The 16,661-nt window shown below is 38.1% G+C and overlaps 1 protein-coding gene across 1 annotated transcript in view; it reads left to right on the forward strand.

The window, feature by feature from the left end:
- Nucleotides 1-14,806: 14,806 nt before the first annotated feature.
- The window catches only part of csmd2 (CUB and Sushi multiple domains 2), a 178,832-nt gene continuing 176,977 nt past the window's right edge, over nt 14,807-16,661 (forward strand). The window contains exon 1 of the mRNA XM_088404647.1: nt 14,807-15,552. Within this exon, the coding sequence (XP_088260773.1) occupies nt 15,396-15,552 (157 nt within the window). The 5' untranslated portion in view covers nt 14,807-15,395. The remainder of the gene's footprint in view (nt 15,553-16,661) is intronic.

Here is a 16,661-nt window from a genome sequence, read left to right on the forward strand (position 1 = left end):
TCAGCTAAAATGCAGCATTTTTGAGGCCCTCTTAGTGTCTGAAAACGCTGCCTTGCGGCCGCAATGAAGGCATGACCCCAAATGAGAACAAAAAGCAGGTTGAATGTCGCGCTTGGTTGTCTCCCACACAATTATGTTCACGTCTGTTAATTGAGCGCTAAGCAACGGATCTCAGGTGACGGCGAACGTTATGAAAAATCAAGTTTGACGTGCCATAGACATTTTCTCTTTCGCATTGTCATAATTTCGTAAATGCGCAATGGGAGATTGTTTAATTGAAGCGGTGATTTTTCCTGAGAGTATATCGAAGGTGTTGGAGAAAGTTAATTGTGTTTTGAATGCACCATTTTCCGGCGACACGTTTCGAGCAAACAGTATTGTAAGAATGTTGTGTTTTGTTTTGTTTTTTGTCAGGATTTAGGTGAGGTCAGTCAAATATTCTGGAAAACAAGTTGTCTTTTCTTTGAAGCCTCAAATTTAAGTGAAAGTGTCTTTGTTTAGAAAGAAAAAATAACAGGTGGTCAATGAAAAACAAAATGATGAATTATGATGAATTTTTATTTTCCATGACATTCACTAATTGCCATTCAGTAATTGTAGCAGTTGAATATTTTCTGTTATAAATGATTACCGACGTTAGCTATCATATATATATATATATATATATATATATATATATATATGTGTATGTATGTATGTATGTATATTTGTGTATATATATATATATATATATATATATATATATATATATATATGTTTATATGTGTATATATATATATGTTTATATGTGTATATATATGTATATAATATATATATATATATATATATATATATATATATATATATATATATATAGTGTGTGTGTGTGTGTGTGCAGTCCATACCTTTACACTCAATTTGAAGACTTGTAAACACGTTTACGTTTTTGACAGAAAATATTTTATACATTCTAAACGTTCCTTTCCTGCTATCGAGTTGAACCGTTCCGCATGTTGAAACCAAGCGGCGAAATTTGGAATGAAATGCAACATTTTTTTTTTTAAATTAAATGTGTTTCTCTCCAAAGAAATTCAGGAGTTTGACTCAAACTCACAAAGTTGACTTCAGCGTTTGATCTCCTCTGATGTAAACGAAATAACTTGCAGCTATCCTGTCATTCAATACCAACCTCCCTTAAGCCAATTGTGACTTTTTTTTTTAAAGTTGCCAAAAGGGCTTCTATTTTCATACCAGTCGGGTAAAGTGATTAATTTCCCGGTGTTTACTCAGTTTTGTTTTGTTTTTCCCTAATGACGCAGTCTAATGAGATCCACGCCCTCTTCATTTCTGACCCAATGTCTCCACAAAAACTCTTTAAAACTATTTTTAAAAAAAATGTAGGCAAGGCAGCCTCTCGCTTGAAGTTTTCTAATTTCAGTCAAATTAGGTTGAACGCTCCAACCGGCATGAGCCCAGGCCTCCATTGAATCAATGAGCTGGGAGCCTCGCTAATGTCTCGCATTGATGCCTCACCTCATTGATCATTATGCCAGCATTAACTAATCAAACACAAGTGCAGTAAACAAACTAGCAAATAGAGACATCCCCAGAAGTTTGGTCCCTCAGGAGAGACCCAAAATGATGTGAGAAAAAAAAAAAATATATATATCAACTCAAATCCTCTTTGGAAGAGAATATCAAATCATAAGATTGCTTAATATTTCACTGGCTTGATGAAATATGCATTGTAGCCCAGAATGGAGAAGGGAGGAAAAATGCAATGATTTGGATGCATTATGTATGAGAGAGGTCCGCTGGCAAAAAAAAAAAGAAAAAAAAATGACACTGCACTGTTGAATAATCACTATTTCACTGCAGCACAGTGGGATGTTGTTGCGGTTGCGCATCACTCACTTTTTTTTTTATTGTATTGTATTTTTTCTTTTAAGAACTGCGCATTACGCACATCTCAGCTAACTTTCGAAAAATAACAAGTTGGAATTTGAAAGAATTCAGTTCAACCCCCGTGCGGTCATTTGTTCAATTTTATTGTCTTTACCTCAGAGGCATTTTATATGAAAGGGAAAGCATTGAAAGAAGACTAAAGGGAGCTGAAATTTCACCCAGATGGTGAGAGCGGGCCATCGTTCGACACGGCACGATTACTCAGTTGTCACACGGCCAAGAGTGTGCCATATTTTGTCTGAAATTTCGTGGAATTTTGGAAATAATCCGTCCAAAAATGGACGCAATACTGCACAACTGTTAAAGGGGCAAAATGATGAAGCAAAAAAAAAAAAGTATAACTTGCAGTGATGAAATTGGGACGGAAAGTAAAAATTGGCAAGTTCTTCATTCGTAGCCCAAACTTGGCTAGCATAGTCTTCAATTTTGTCTAAACATAATGGACAAGTGGTTATTAAAACTGGATGAAATTTTTCTGTTTTTTGTTTTTTCCTTCCCCTATAGGAAATGCATTAATTTTCCTCAAACTTTCAAATGAGTGCGTATCGATCGAATATATTAGTTACAACCTGCAGTAATTTCTCAGAGAAAATCGTACGACAAATACTTATTATATTTTTATTTGCAAGTTTTTTTTTTTTGTACCATAATATTCTGCACTACATTATTAGCACCATCGTCTGTGTTTGTTGTTTATTGCTATTTATTTATTGCTCAATTTTGGAATTTCGTCTGCTGCTCGTTGAAGTCAACAGAATAAGAATTTCATTGTATCTACAACTACACATATGACAATAAATCTCTAGAAGTTACCAACACGTTCTGAAGTAATGATACCACCGGTACCATCGATACATTACATTTCCTCCAAAAGCAAAGAATGATCATATCAATTATAGATTTCTATCACTATTTATATTGTCTTTACTTTTCAATTTGCAAAACGGCCACAAGAGGGCCGCGATCATTATCGACCACCGTCGCGCGAATCGATACCTCAGAACAAGTCCCGGTATCGGCTTGGCATCTATACCTAGTATGGGTCCCCGACCATCCCTGATATAAGTTAATTTCAAATCAAAGTGCAAAAAAAGTCAAATATGGATAGCTTTCCTTTAACGTGAACTGTAAAACCCAACGGCATCACACACACAAGACGTCAACGTCCTTGAAAATGTACACCGTTCCGATTGAACAAGATTGTAGCCTTCCTACATTCAGACCAGTAGTGATTACCAAAACCAATAATGCTGAGAGCGCAAACAAATGTTATTGAGGCTAAGCGCGGGGAGATGGAGCGTAATTCGATGGAGCAGGTCTTATCCTTAGGCAAGTCCGTTTTCCGGCACGCCTCTTCCTTTCCAACTACACGACTCAATGTTTTACAAGGGTGACTTTTCGACGTCTGATTTCAACTCCGCTGCCCCGACAGAGATGGATGAAGCAAAATGTTCGGACGTCACTTCCTGGTAGCCGGAGATGCCCGGAGAAATGGGATAAAAAAAACTGCAGGGCTGGCAAGGTGAACCTTCGTCTTTTCACACAATCGGAACACTTTTTCAACTGACCTTGAAGTAAGTGTAACTATTTTTTGTGAAGAAAAAAAACGGAATATGACGTTGCCCAGCTTTTGACCTTCAGACTCACACTCAAATAAGACGTAATGCATTGATTCGTAAGGCCAGTGCTGATTTTGTTGCGAATCTCCCATCCCAAAGGAAAGAAAAAACATTTCCCCAAACTCTCGCTAGGTTGATTTGAAATTAGATATTTAGTTCTGAAAATCTTACACCGGCACCTAAAATGTTATACTTTTTAACTTAATAAAAGAATCATCAATTCATAAATAAATAATGGTGTTTTTTTGCAGTGTTTATACAGGTTACAGGTCATTCTGAATCTGAATTAAAAAAAAAAGCTTAAAATGCATCAAAGTGCCTGAATTTAAAAACAAAAAAAAAATTGTCAATCCTTATTCAAACTACGGCTGCAGGATTATGGCCTGAATAATAATCACGGTCATTTTGGTCAATATAAAAAATCACAATTATTAATCACAATTATTCACCATGTTTGGTCAAACAAGTTTATTTAGTGCCCCTTTTTTATAGTATAGTATATAAACACAGCTTCAAGGCCTGATACTTACAAATAATAATAATAGACTAAAATAAATAAAGTAAATAATTCAAACAAAGACAGGGCAACAGAGTTAACTTACTTTCTGAGTGCAAACCAACAAAAAATGAAGCTTACAAGCACATTATTTACTTGAAAGCACATTTTAATCAATTAGCTGTCAAAATGTCATTTATGGTCATTTCAAACCCAAATTATTCCCGTTTTTTTATATTTTTCAAAATGTTACAGTTAGCATTGTGTATATTCGGGAATTAGGAGTTACTGCATGGATTCATAATTTCTCCTTCTTCCTGTCAAGTTCCCATTATTTAGAAGCCTAAACGTATACAAACGTAACTAATGACTTGGCCAGGGATAGTAATGCAATAGAAGATGAAAATGTTGCCATTTAGGAGTCAGACGTCACCTATTTTGATTTACGCTTTTCCAAAAAGTTAGCTCGTCTGTATAAGAACCACGCAAACTTGTGCTTCTGAGGGGAATTATTTCTGACTCATGTTCCGTGCCAGCTCTTTGACTGATCTTTTTTTCTGAATATAGTGATATGTGTGACATTAGCGGGGCTGAGATGTGCCTCATTGACATTCATGTATGCATTTGATGTCACACTGTCAAAAAATTTAAAACACTTGAGGGCAAAACGGAGGGGAAAAATGCGGGAGAAATGACAGGATGCGGGATTATTGATTGATTATCCTCACTGATGCCAATTTGCTTTGTAGTGTTATCCTGCAGCCACTTGTGCACATGTCTGTGGGAGTGATTAGCTCTGTGTACACTCTTGTGAGTCCATGCCTGGGGTGTGTGTGTGTGTGTGTGTGTGTGTGGCAACACATGGATTTGGATGACAGAGAAAAAGAGTGCAGCATCACTGGAATTCAAAAAAAACATAAAGTGAGGATTGCATTTGGAGAAAAAAAAAAATATTGGCCTGGAAGTGATGTGCCTTTTACGCTGTCAGTTTTATGGCCAAAAAATCAAATGAAAAAGAGCCCCTTCTTTGCACGTACTCAAAAAAAGTTAAACGTTTTTTTTTCATTATCAATAGGAAGTTTTTCTTTATTCTATAGTTAATTTGATTGCTGAAATATTTTTCACGTAAAATTAATACCTCTGGGGAAAATGTGGTCCCAACTCAGGTTATTAGATGTTTCTGATGTATCGAAGAGAAAGCTTACGAAAAAACACAAGGAGGATAAAATATTGGATAGGTTGTAAAAACATTTTGACTTTCAATATGCCGTTCTACGTCCCTCCTAATTGCTTCGAGAGGTACACCCTGAATGTCAAATATAGCCCATGTCGGGTTCTTTACTGCCATTAAAATTTGGAAATTTTGTCAAGTTTTCGACATATTGAAAACTTGATGTTTTATCATGTATTTCTCAGATTTTTGCATTAACTCTTTTAAAGGCAGCTCATGAACAGGGTGCAATAATATCAAGACCCTAAAACCACCGGGGGGCACTAGCGGACAATTTATGACATTTGTATCTCTTTCAATGACTTCATCGAGTGGCTTAGCCTGACTCACATAATGCAAGGTTCTTGCTATGCATCGTGGGACTTGAAGTTGACAAAAGCTTCAATCCAAGAACTAAATCTTGCTGCTTTTTTTTTTTTTTTTTTTTGCTGCAAGGAAGCTTTTTATTTCATGCAACATTATATCTGATTATTCAGCTGTTTTTCAGGTTTTTTTTCCTCAGTTTCTTTGACCCGAAACAGCCTTGGAATGAATATATATATATATATATATATATATATATATATATAATACATGGTGTAATAACAAGTCCTGGTTCAAGTGGCGAAATTACTTGAAATCCACATGAGACATCATTAGAACATCCATGTCGTCCTCAACCGAGGAGTAGTGAGTCACAACATATTGATCAAAAACAAATGTCCACAGCAGTGGACACAAATGAAAAGGGAGGGTTTCAAGAAGATTTTTATTCTATCTTCAATGCATGTGAATAGCAGCACTAAATTTCAGCCCACTGGTGTCATGACAACAACCTTGTTGCAGGGGAAGAAAAAAAACAGTAAAAAAAAAAAAATCAAAGCAAAATGGAGGCGCACTCATGGTTGATCTTTCGTCTGTCAGAACCAAGGTTCAATGCAAGATCCATCACATTGTGAACATGAAGTCAATTTATCAGACACCCATTCCACGCCATGATATGTGGTTATCTTTTTTTTTCCCTTTTAGAATGCAGAAATATGCACTGGCCTGTGGCAGTAAACTAACTGACACTGAATCAACTGTCTGCACTTGGATTTATTTCTTTCAAGACCACGAAATCCCTGTGCAGTACAGTAATTATTTGGGACCAGTTTCGTGTTTTGCAGGTCTCCTTTGAGGGAAACACTGTGACCAGAAAATCAGTAGAAGTGCACCACGTGAAAAGTGTCAGATGAAAAGAAGGTCAGCAGGTCTCCGGATGAGGCAACAGAAAAAAAGAGAGGACAGATTGAAAAGGGTCTAATGGTAGTAAAAGGGAAAAAAAAAAAAAAAAGCCCTGTCCACCTTATTCCCTTGTTGTGCTCCCAAAGTGGCACTACTGAACCAGAAAATGCCGCAACACTCACCTCGCACCCCAACACAGATCGGAGGAGTGCAATTTGACACAATCAGTCGCCCTTGCTTTGCTGTTGAGTTTGAATCATCACAGACTTCTTTTGCACCGATGCTCGCTTGGAAGAATTGCACAGCGAGCGTTGGGAGCCAATAGCAATTGCAATTCCTTCGGAAACGCCATGCCGTTGCCGAGCTGATGATAAACTGAGTTAATGCGTCACAGCGTAACATTGAAGTCATCATGTGCCGTAACACCATTTTGCCGTCAAAATTGGTTCCGAAAATCCTGGACGACAGCAGAGCAATTGTCGTGGACCTGGTAAGTACCATTCTGACATTTACGTAAAAATCACTCTGTAAATAGAAATATATCAATTAATATATCAATAACTATGTGTTAATATATCAATAACTATCTTTATATATGTCTAGATTTTAAACAATACATTTAGTTTGACGGCTAGCTATCTAGCTTGCTATTTATTTAGCTCGCTAGTTATCTAGCTAGCTAGCTAGATACATAGATATCCTGCGAGTTATCTCACCAGCTAGCTAGTTAGCAGGCTAGTTATAATCTCATTAGCTAGCAAGCTAGTTATCTAGCTCTCTACCTAGTTATTTAGCGAGTTGTCATCTAGCTAACGGAGTAGTTATCCAGCCAGCTACATGTCAAGCTAGTTTTCTAGCTCACTAACTCGGGAGGTATTTAATTATTGACCAAACGACACCGACCGACCGACTATATACTGTACGTGATTCTTAAAAAAAATTGTGAAAACAGCAAAATAGAAAAAAAAGATTGGAGACTATAAATTGTCTGAGCAGTGTGTACTAGTCGAATTTAATAAAAACAATGTAGATAACATGTATTATATGTTATAAGACGTTGTTTACATTTGCTTTTTATCGCCAAATTCACATTTATATGGAAATTAAAAAAGGTTGCCCCTTTTACTTATCTGTGAGTACTATGAGTCACTATGATTATTTGAGTGACTCATCTTCACTTCCAGACATTTTTTCCCTCAACAAACTTAATGCACTTTCATTTTGGAGTACTGCAAAAATGACAAATGAATGCCTTTTTCTTGCACAGTATAGATGTATTTGCTGTTAATTTTCCACTTTGCATGAACCCTTGAAGTGACGCACTTTTGGACTAAACTTTTTAAAAAGCCTTTTACTTTTGAGAGAGGATTAAATTCAACCGGCACAATGAAGGTGAAGATGCCTTTTTCACATTTTCTGGAGGGGAGGGGGTAGAAAATACTTTGGATAAGCATCAAGAGCAGAGGGACTGCATCTGATGAAGCGTCTTTTTTTCGTATCCTGAACGGCAAAGACCTTCTCTGACTTAACCTGCGCAAAAAAAATAAAATTTTGGTGAGCGATCCTGAATCCGAGAGTGAAACACTTAAATCAGCACAGGTGAAAAACTGAGCTCGTAGCTCACCTTTATTCTGTACCTTAAAATAATAAAAACTTTTTTTTTTTTTTTAATCTAATTGCTCAACACAGTTTTTTTTGCTTTGATTGATCTGTTTATTATATTGAGTGGTTTTAACAAAAATAATATTTAAACAATGATTACATAATTATACAGAAGTGCAATGATAGTGGAGTAAACTTTTTTTGACTGGCAAACATATTTGAATGTAAATACAAGCAGGGAGAACATTTTTAATGTTTATACATATTTAAAAAAAAATAAATGTACTTGCAAATACGTACACTTAAATAATTAAAGCAGATTTTGCTCATAATGCTACCATGTATGCGCATCAACATCCTGTGGCATTATGGGAACAAATTATGTCTTTTTAACATTTAGCCTATAAATACAACCATACATAGTCGGAAAATCCGGTATTGTATGTTAAAACGTTTTCAAATATGTTCGAACATATTTCACAATATTTTTGAATATACTTGTAGGCAATATATTTTGAAATGAGCTTGATTTTGATGTAAATTCCGAAAACCTTGCATTTAAACTTCTTATTCTCTCTCAAATTCAACACCTTGGTGGGTTTTTTTTTTTTTTTCAATTTTAACGATTCATTGGGGACTATAATCCAAAACGATTCCAAACTAATACATGCTTTTGTGTTTCTACTCACTCACACCACCATGTTTCACTTTCAGGAAGAGGAATGTGGAAAAACCAACAAGCTGCGCAGCCGAGGGAATACAATGATGGAGGCCAAGCCGACTGAGTGGGAGGAGAAGTGAAGAATGATCCCTGATTGAGCTTGTCTTATGAGGGGAATCCATCACTAGTGACACAGGGACAAATAATGTTTGTGCAACACATGTGAGACTTGCATTTAGCATGATTTTTTTTTTTTCATTTTCCAGAAATAGTTGAATCTCATACAATAAATTATATTACGCAGCAGTTGAGCGCCAATTGCAAGTTATTGAAATAAAAATAAAATCCAGTGGAGGATTGAGTCCCATCTGCACGAAAAAGAAACTCACATATTGGAAATGCCTGGAAAATTAACGCTGAGGTAAATGTGGCTTTTTATTGAATTTATGATGATAATGATGATTTGAAGAAAGAGATGCTTATCTAATGAATGCATTTTACAAATAAGCAAAAAGTCAAACATAAATCACATACCAATCTGCAAAAATGGGCTTTTGTCTGCGCTGAAGGCGTGACGGGTCGACAAATGACGAAAGCATTTTTGAAAAACAACGGACTAAAACAGAAGCAATAGTCGATTCCAAACATCATTTTAATCCTTTATTGTAATTGTCAATCAGATTTTTCAAAATGGGTCTCAATTAATTATATATTAGGAATCAGGGGAGAAAAGCAACGCCATTTCACACTGGTAAATAATATATAAGGGTGAGAAAAGCAGAAGCTTTTTCATGCAAACGTATGAAACATTGCCCCCTGGTGGTAACAAAGTGCTTGATTTGACATGTAGTTTCGACTTTTTAAAAGTCAATATCGCTGAGGATCGTCTTAATTAATCGTGGCCGCCAATATATGATTAATTATGTGGCCCTAATACATATATATATATTTTTTTCTTTTTTTTTTTTATGTTGAGAACTCTCCTAAAAGATTAACATCGATAAAGACGAGCACGGACAAGATTGCATTAAAGCAGGCTCTTTCTGCTGAAACGTTGTCCAAGTTACCCCTTCTTTCACGGATCGATTTTTGAAGACGAAGTTTCATGCTCCACTCTCGTAAAAAAACTTCATTTGATGAGCCGGTTCCTAATTTGACGGCCAGAAAAGATTAACTAGAGATTAGAAGGGTCAAAGTGATTGAACGTTTAGGAGACGCAGAAGGTGGGGAGAAAAAAATACAAGTAAGTAATTTTCCCAAGGAACAAAAATGCGCCAATCGATGCTTAGCTAGTTCAAAAAACAAGCGATTGTCCACGTGATGTATTTTGAAGGTATTCCTTTTCAAATTGCACGGGGGCTTGTGCAGAGGCAACCCCGATGAATAAATAAAGAGATGAGCTCCCTGGAACTGACTGCGTATTCAGATATAGAACGGAAGCAGAGTGCAAAAACCCAGTCATATTTCCAGGAAAATCCATTTGTGAAAATTGCTTTTGCCAAACACCTACACCGCAGTATTCATCGAAAAGTACCCTAACGCCAATTGTCATTCTGTCAGACCGCCGCGGGGGAGGGGTTTTGCCGTTTTCGTCGTCTCGTCGCTGCTATTTAAACCGTGCTATTCCTCTTATGGAGCCAAATTCGATTTGATCCAAAAAGCCACAATCTTCAACAGTTGGCAAGTCGCTGTTGACTCAGCGCTAATGCATGACAACTAATTCCCTCAAACAGATTATGATAATTTGTGCAGTCAAACTCCCTCTGCTTGTATCCAAAAATCTAACATCTGCTATTTTGTCTATTTTTTTTCCCCCCCGTTTGAAATATTAATGTGACATTTGAAATTGCCTAAGGCATCTCCTAACGCCTGCATGTGCCAAGGTTCAAATACGGTTTCTGAATAAAACTATTGATTCGTCGGCGGAGTCATCCGCAAAGTCATACCGTGCATCTTCCTCAAAACCAATCTTTCTCTAATTGTCTGATTGGTGCATTAAATTCTCACAAGGAACTATTTATGACATTTAATCGTTTATATGATTGTGTTATTACTTTAATGCTAAATGCTATTTTGGATGGAACAATGTTAGACTTAGCCATTGCTGCTCACTGCATTGAGAATTTGTTTAGATTTTTTTAGATTTCTTACTGTATGAGTGGTCGTTGAATGAATGAGTGCAGTACTCTCTTTTGTTTTGCCGATTGGGGGGGGGGGGTTGAAATGCCCATGATTTTTAGCTTACAATAAAAGGAAGTATTTCTACGTTTGATATGCCGCAAACACAAATGTCAAAGTAAACGTGTATTTATTTATTTTTTGCTAGTACAGTTCATTGTATGAGCAAAAAAAAAAACAAAACGGTACTTCTGTTCTCCTTTTATCAAGCCACCTACTTCACCATCTAGCTAGGAGTCCAGCAAGCTAGCGATCGATCTCTATCTTGGTAGCTAGCTAGCTAGCTAGCTACCATTCTATCAAGCTAGCTAGCAATCTGTATATCTGTATCTCGCTATCTATCAAGCTAGGTATTTACTGATTATAGCTAGTAGTATCACCAGCTAGCAAAATAGCTAATTGCCTAGCTCGTGAGCAATCTAGCTTGCTAGCTAGCGATCTGTCATAGGTATCCTAAAAGATTAGCGCATCAGAACAATAAACAGGATTGAATATGTTTTAATGTTTCTTTTCAACATAAATCCCCATCAATTGCACAAAATCTATTCCACCGGTGCAACATTCCAGTGTAGGATCACTGTTTTGTTTGGTATATGCATTAAAACCTCATCATCTAATGATGCTTAAAGCATTTCATACATCTTGCATATCTAGCTAGCAAGCTTCTAGCGTTCTATCTAGATCTCTACCAATCTCTCTAGCTAGCACTCTAGCTAGTTATTTTAGCGTGCTATATCTAGTTAATGTTCTCGCTAAGCAATCTGTGTTCCTAGTTATCATTTCATCTCTCGATGTATCAATATATCTAGCGAGCTTTCGATTTCTGATTCCTCTAATTCGATGTAGGCGCCATCATTTATGCTTGCTTCTGTATATTTTTTTTCATCACCTCTCTAAAAAAATGGCATCATTTTAATGTAGTGTTGAATAGCGATTGCAGTATGTGCCGTTGACGGAGTTCATCACGTTCAGTCGGTGTTTGAGTCAGTGACATCAATATTGAAGATCAACAAACACAAATATCAACACGGAGTCATTCGCCACCTGCTCGAGACCAAAAGAACCTTATGTAGCCTAGCAACAGCTCGCAGACCTGCGTTATTAGCACTGCGAAGAGAGATGAATGTCAAGAAGGAAGATATTTGGCCCATCGTCGCCACTTACTCATTTGCACAAGCAGACGTCAGAAACGACGTCGGCTCAGATGCACGAGTCCAATTTCTGCAAAGCGCCTCCGCTCACGTCCCCGAAAACGAGCTTCCTTTCTGACAGCCTTGCATTTGTAACAGCCCATCGATCAGGCGGCTTCACCAAACAATTTGGCCACTAGCTTGTGTCTTTCTGCCAAGGCTGGAACTTTTTCTTTAATTGTCAATTTGTTATTTGTCCTTTTTTCAATCATTTGGGGATGTTGAGGCATCCGTGTTGCCAGCTGATGTGCGCCAACATTACAGCGCCATGAAAACAGCTTTCTTTTTTTCTTTCCGGCCTTTCTTTCTCTGTTTGTTTTAATATAAAAGATCTAAATATTATACAGTGGACCCCCACTATTCGAAAATAATATATTCCGGGGTTGGGATCGTGAGGCAAAATTGTTGTATGGAGGGCAATAGAAACCTATGCTAAGTAGCTAATGCGTATAAAACCCCAGGTAAAAATGTCAAAATTGTATATACCTATTAAAAATTGGAAACAAGATAGTGCTGCTTATACTATATAATATACACAATTAAATAACATCATAAATTCTATTAAAAAAAACTATAAATGAAAATTGTATTCACCTTTGAGTGACGTTGATTTACGGCCATAATCCGTAGCAAGGGTAGCCTAGCTTAGCGTACCTTAGCCTAGCTTTCTTCGTATTGTATTTCTTGATTATCTCCGGCTTCATTTCCATTCTAATAATCATTTTTCTCCCTTTAACATCACTAACCAACTTCATGGCTAACCAACTTCAGTTTGAATTAAGCACAAAAATGCATAATAAATATGTTATCGTAAGCGCTCGCTCAAGATCGTCTTTAGCATTTGAGAACCGCCTACTATATTACGGATACGTATTTTTAATATTTTCATAAAAAAAAAAAACACATGTTCCCGTGAATTTATCTTTAGCGTTACTTGAAAAAAAAAAATTGAGTAAATGCAAGAAGTCGCAAAGTTGAATCCAGTGTTGTGGGACTGTTTATGATCACAGAGGTTGGAGGCCAGTGCACATTTCATTATCCCGCACGGCGCATTGCGGAAAACTAATCATAGCGGCCATATGCAAGAGATGGAAATGACATTCAGTTTCACCATTGGACGTTCCAGACTATTAAACACCAATTTCACGATTAGTGAACCAGACGTGAACACATCTATGTTAAACTGATTTGGATTGTGCTGACTGAATGATACATCGGTCATAGCCGGAGCCCCTAATATGATTTGGATGATCTTTTCCTTTTTATTATTATGGATGGAATAGAATTATCGCGTGGCGGAAACAACGACATTGACTCGTTTTTATTTTATAACATTACTTTTTCCTTGTTTGGGGTGGTCTGTATTTTTTTGGGGTTTCTCAATAATCACCTGCCAAACAGATTGCTGGGCCGCGCTGGATAAGACGATCATGTGTTGCGCGAGTGGCTTCCAACGTCACCGGGCCTAACTGCTTGTGACCGCTTTCTTTATAGAGCAAGGTTTATGTACCCTTTCTTTTTTTTTTTTTTTTTTTTTTGCAATCCTGAATCAGCTGAAAAATTGTACCACAGAAGCAATATGCATGAACACTCCGGATATGAGCTGGACGCGACTTGCAAAGTAAATGATACCGCACGAAACTGAACGAAACCATCCATCTTGGATTACGCCGTGGTGCGTTTGAGGGTATTGGATTTTACGACGGCAAGATTAATCGTCATCACGTTTTAGCACCCGGCCAGTTTACTCACGGCAAAACTAGATTTAATGTTAACGTTGAATTTTTTATCGCTTTAACAAAGTGTCAAGGGATTAGATCAAGGCTCAGGTAACGGCCAATCACGGCGCAGCATGCAAATGTCACATGACCACCTACTGAGCCCCGATTGGCTCCTTATTCTTCCACAAACATGATGTGAATCAAATTTCTGTTAGTTGATAAATACGAGGCCGTAAAGTTTGAATCTAATGACTATTTTAATAATTGATGGATCTGCCAATTAATTAATTCATCAATAATCTGATGTACAGTATTCAAACTTATTAAATACCATTGACAGCGATAGATATTAAAATTCCCATTTTTACTCGGCTGGTAATGAATTTGTTAAATATTTCCCTACCAATGATGACTTTTTTTTGTTGAAAATCCATTTTGACTGAGCTTGGAGTAAATGAGTTACCATAAATTGATAATTGGTTAGTTTTTGTTTGTTTGTTTTACTTCCCTTTGTTTTTGCTGCAAGTGAAGATTTTGAACGGCTTCTTCTTGCCCTCTGAAATTTTGCCCGCCTGAAAAATTGGTGGATATTTTCCACCAGCCAATCAGCCAAAACGAAATGATAGAATTTCTCTGGAACATTTCTTGCACTTTTTTTTTTCATTTTTCTATTGCTATGATGTAGATTCAAGTCAAATTTTCGGGCTCTCATTTTTGCCGCATCTTTTAAATATATTTAATAAAATGCATGGTTATTTAACATTCTTCCATAGTCGCTTATGAACTATTTTACTATTGAGAGACGCCGGTGGATACAGGGCAAGAGAAAAAAAAGAGAGAGAGCGAGAGAGAGAGAGAGAGAGAGCGAGCGAGAGGAGAGAGAAGGTCTGCAGTCTGATCTTGGCGTCACACAGAGCCGAGTCGACGCCGTCAGACGCCGCGTTGCCCATCCCGGGAATAACTACAAACTGCACATTTTTTCCCCCTCAACCCTCTTCTCATCATTTCTGCACGCAAATGCCGGTCCGAGAACTTTCCGCAACGGCTTTTATTCCAGCGTTCCCGGATCGCAGCCCTCCATCGGCTCATTTGTATGTGAACGTAGTTTAAGGTGGAATATCATGCCTGCAAATGGTGACTGTCTGGATGGAGATTTAGGAGCTGCGCGGCAAGCCGGAGGAGGAACGTTTTGGTTTTGACGGAGCAAGACGAGTGATTGGCGTGATTTTGACTTCCATTATTATTATATATATACATATATATATTTTTTTTTGCTCGTGAGGAGCTTCTTCTTGAAGCGTTTGGTTTGCAGGTCCCTCCTCCCTCCCCTTCCCCATCCCCGCGCACTCTCCTCTCCCCAGGTGTGAAATATATACCCCCGTTCAAACAGACTCTCGGCGCCTGCAAGACATGCTCCAATCCGGCTGCGGGATCCGGAGCTCCTCCATGCATTGGGATTTTTCTCAGCGCCGACACCGAGTCAATCATCCTTTTCTGACCGTCTGAGAACTATCGGCACAGCGTCGACCCGGAGAGGAAGCTTTGCCATGGACGCCGCTTCGAGCCGGGACGGGGCAACGGGATGCGCACGGAAGACGGGGGACACAATTGGGATTTGCGCTGTGGCGAGAGGGGGAGCGACGCGCCTGTGGAGCCGGGTGATGCTCGTGCTGTATTTGGGGCTGCTGAGCGCGTCAGTGAAGGGTGAGTCCCCCCCCCCACTATAGAAGAGCTCAAGTCGTGTGAAATGCGGCAGGCTACGCAAGCACCGAGTGAATGCAAATCAGACGCATAAGGATGCGCCTTGTGATCTCGCGACTATGAACGTATGAGGTGGCAGCTGCGTCGAGATTGGAACTGTTTGCGAGCACGGAAAATGCCTTGCAGTTAGAATGGAGGAGGTGGCTGCCGCTCTGGCTTTTTTTTTGTAACCGTTGAATCGCAACAAGAGGTTCCCTCTATAGCGAAGAGTGGCTGTTTTAAAATAAGTCAACTCGGGAAGGAGTTGTGCTGATTTGGAGGCTACAGCGTATGTGCGTGTGTGTTGTATGTGTGTGTGTGGGGGGGGGGTGCATTAAAAAGGAGTGCAAGCAGGCGTTTGGCATCCATAAGTGCGCATGCATGTGCATGTAGGTGGGGGTGTCTTGCTTTTGAATCCTCCTTAAGACGTCAACACCCCCCACAAAAGCACACACACACTTTCACACATTCAACAGATCGTTTACTTTTCAAATCCCCCTATAATCTCATTATCGCATGTTTTGACATATACAGTACATACTTTATTTTCACTAAAACACAGCCTATGTGTCAGATGAGATGCACTCTACTGAAAAGATTTCACACTTACTTGAATAGCTCGGATGAGTCAAACGATACACTCTAAATCAAGAGAGTTTAACCCTAATTATGAGTTTAAAAAAAGCAGCACAATATTTGGGTCAATGTGACCCACATTTCTGATTCGTTTGACACCAAACAACCCCCGACCTGGCTCGTGTTCCCTAGGACAACCTAAAATCTGGTTGTTTTGGCTAAAACAACCCAAAAAGTTGGGTTGAATTGACCAAACAATGTCTCGGTCCATGTTTCAACCATAACTTGGTTATTTTTAACCCAAAAACATATATATATATATATATATATATATATATATATATATATATATATATATAGCATCGATGGAGTGGATTTGAGAGCTCTTGCCCACTCAAACTTTTGACGCATCATCCACAAGTGAGTGGGAACGTACTTGAGTTTTAACAATATTTTCTAATTGAAACAATCGCCTACCAGGTGAGCCAACTTTTTTT

Source organism: Hippichthys cyanospilos, chromosome 21, assembly GCF_059441005.1.
Source record: "Hippichthys cyanospilos isolate Australia breed blue-spotted pipefish chromosome 21, RoL_Hcya_1.0, whole genome shotgun sequence".
NCBI lineage: Eukaryota > Metazoa > Chordata > Actinopteri > Syngnathiformes > Syngnathidae > Hippichthys > Hippichthys cyanospilos.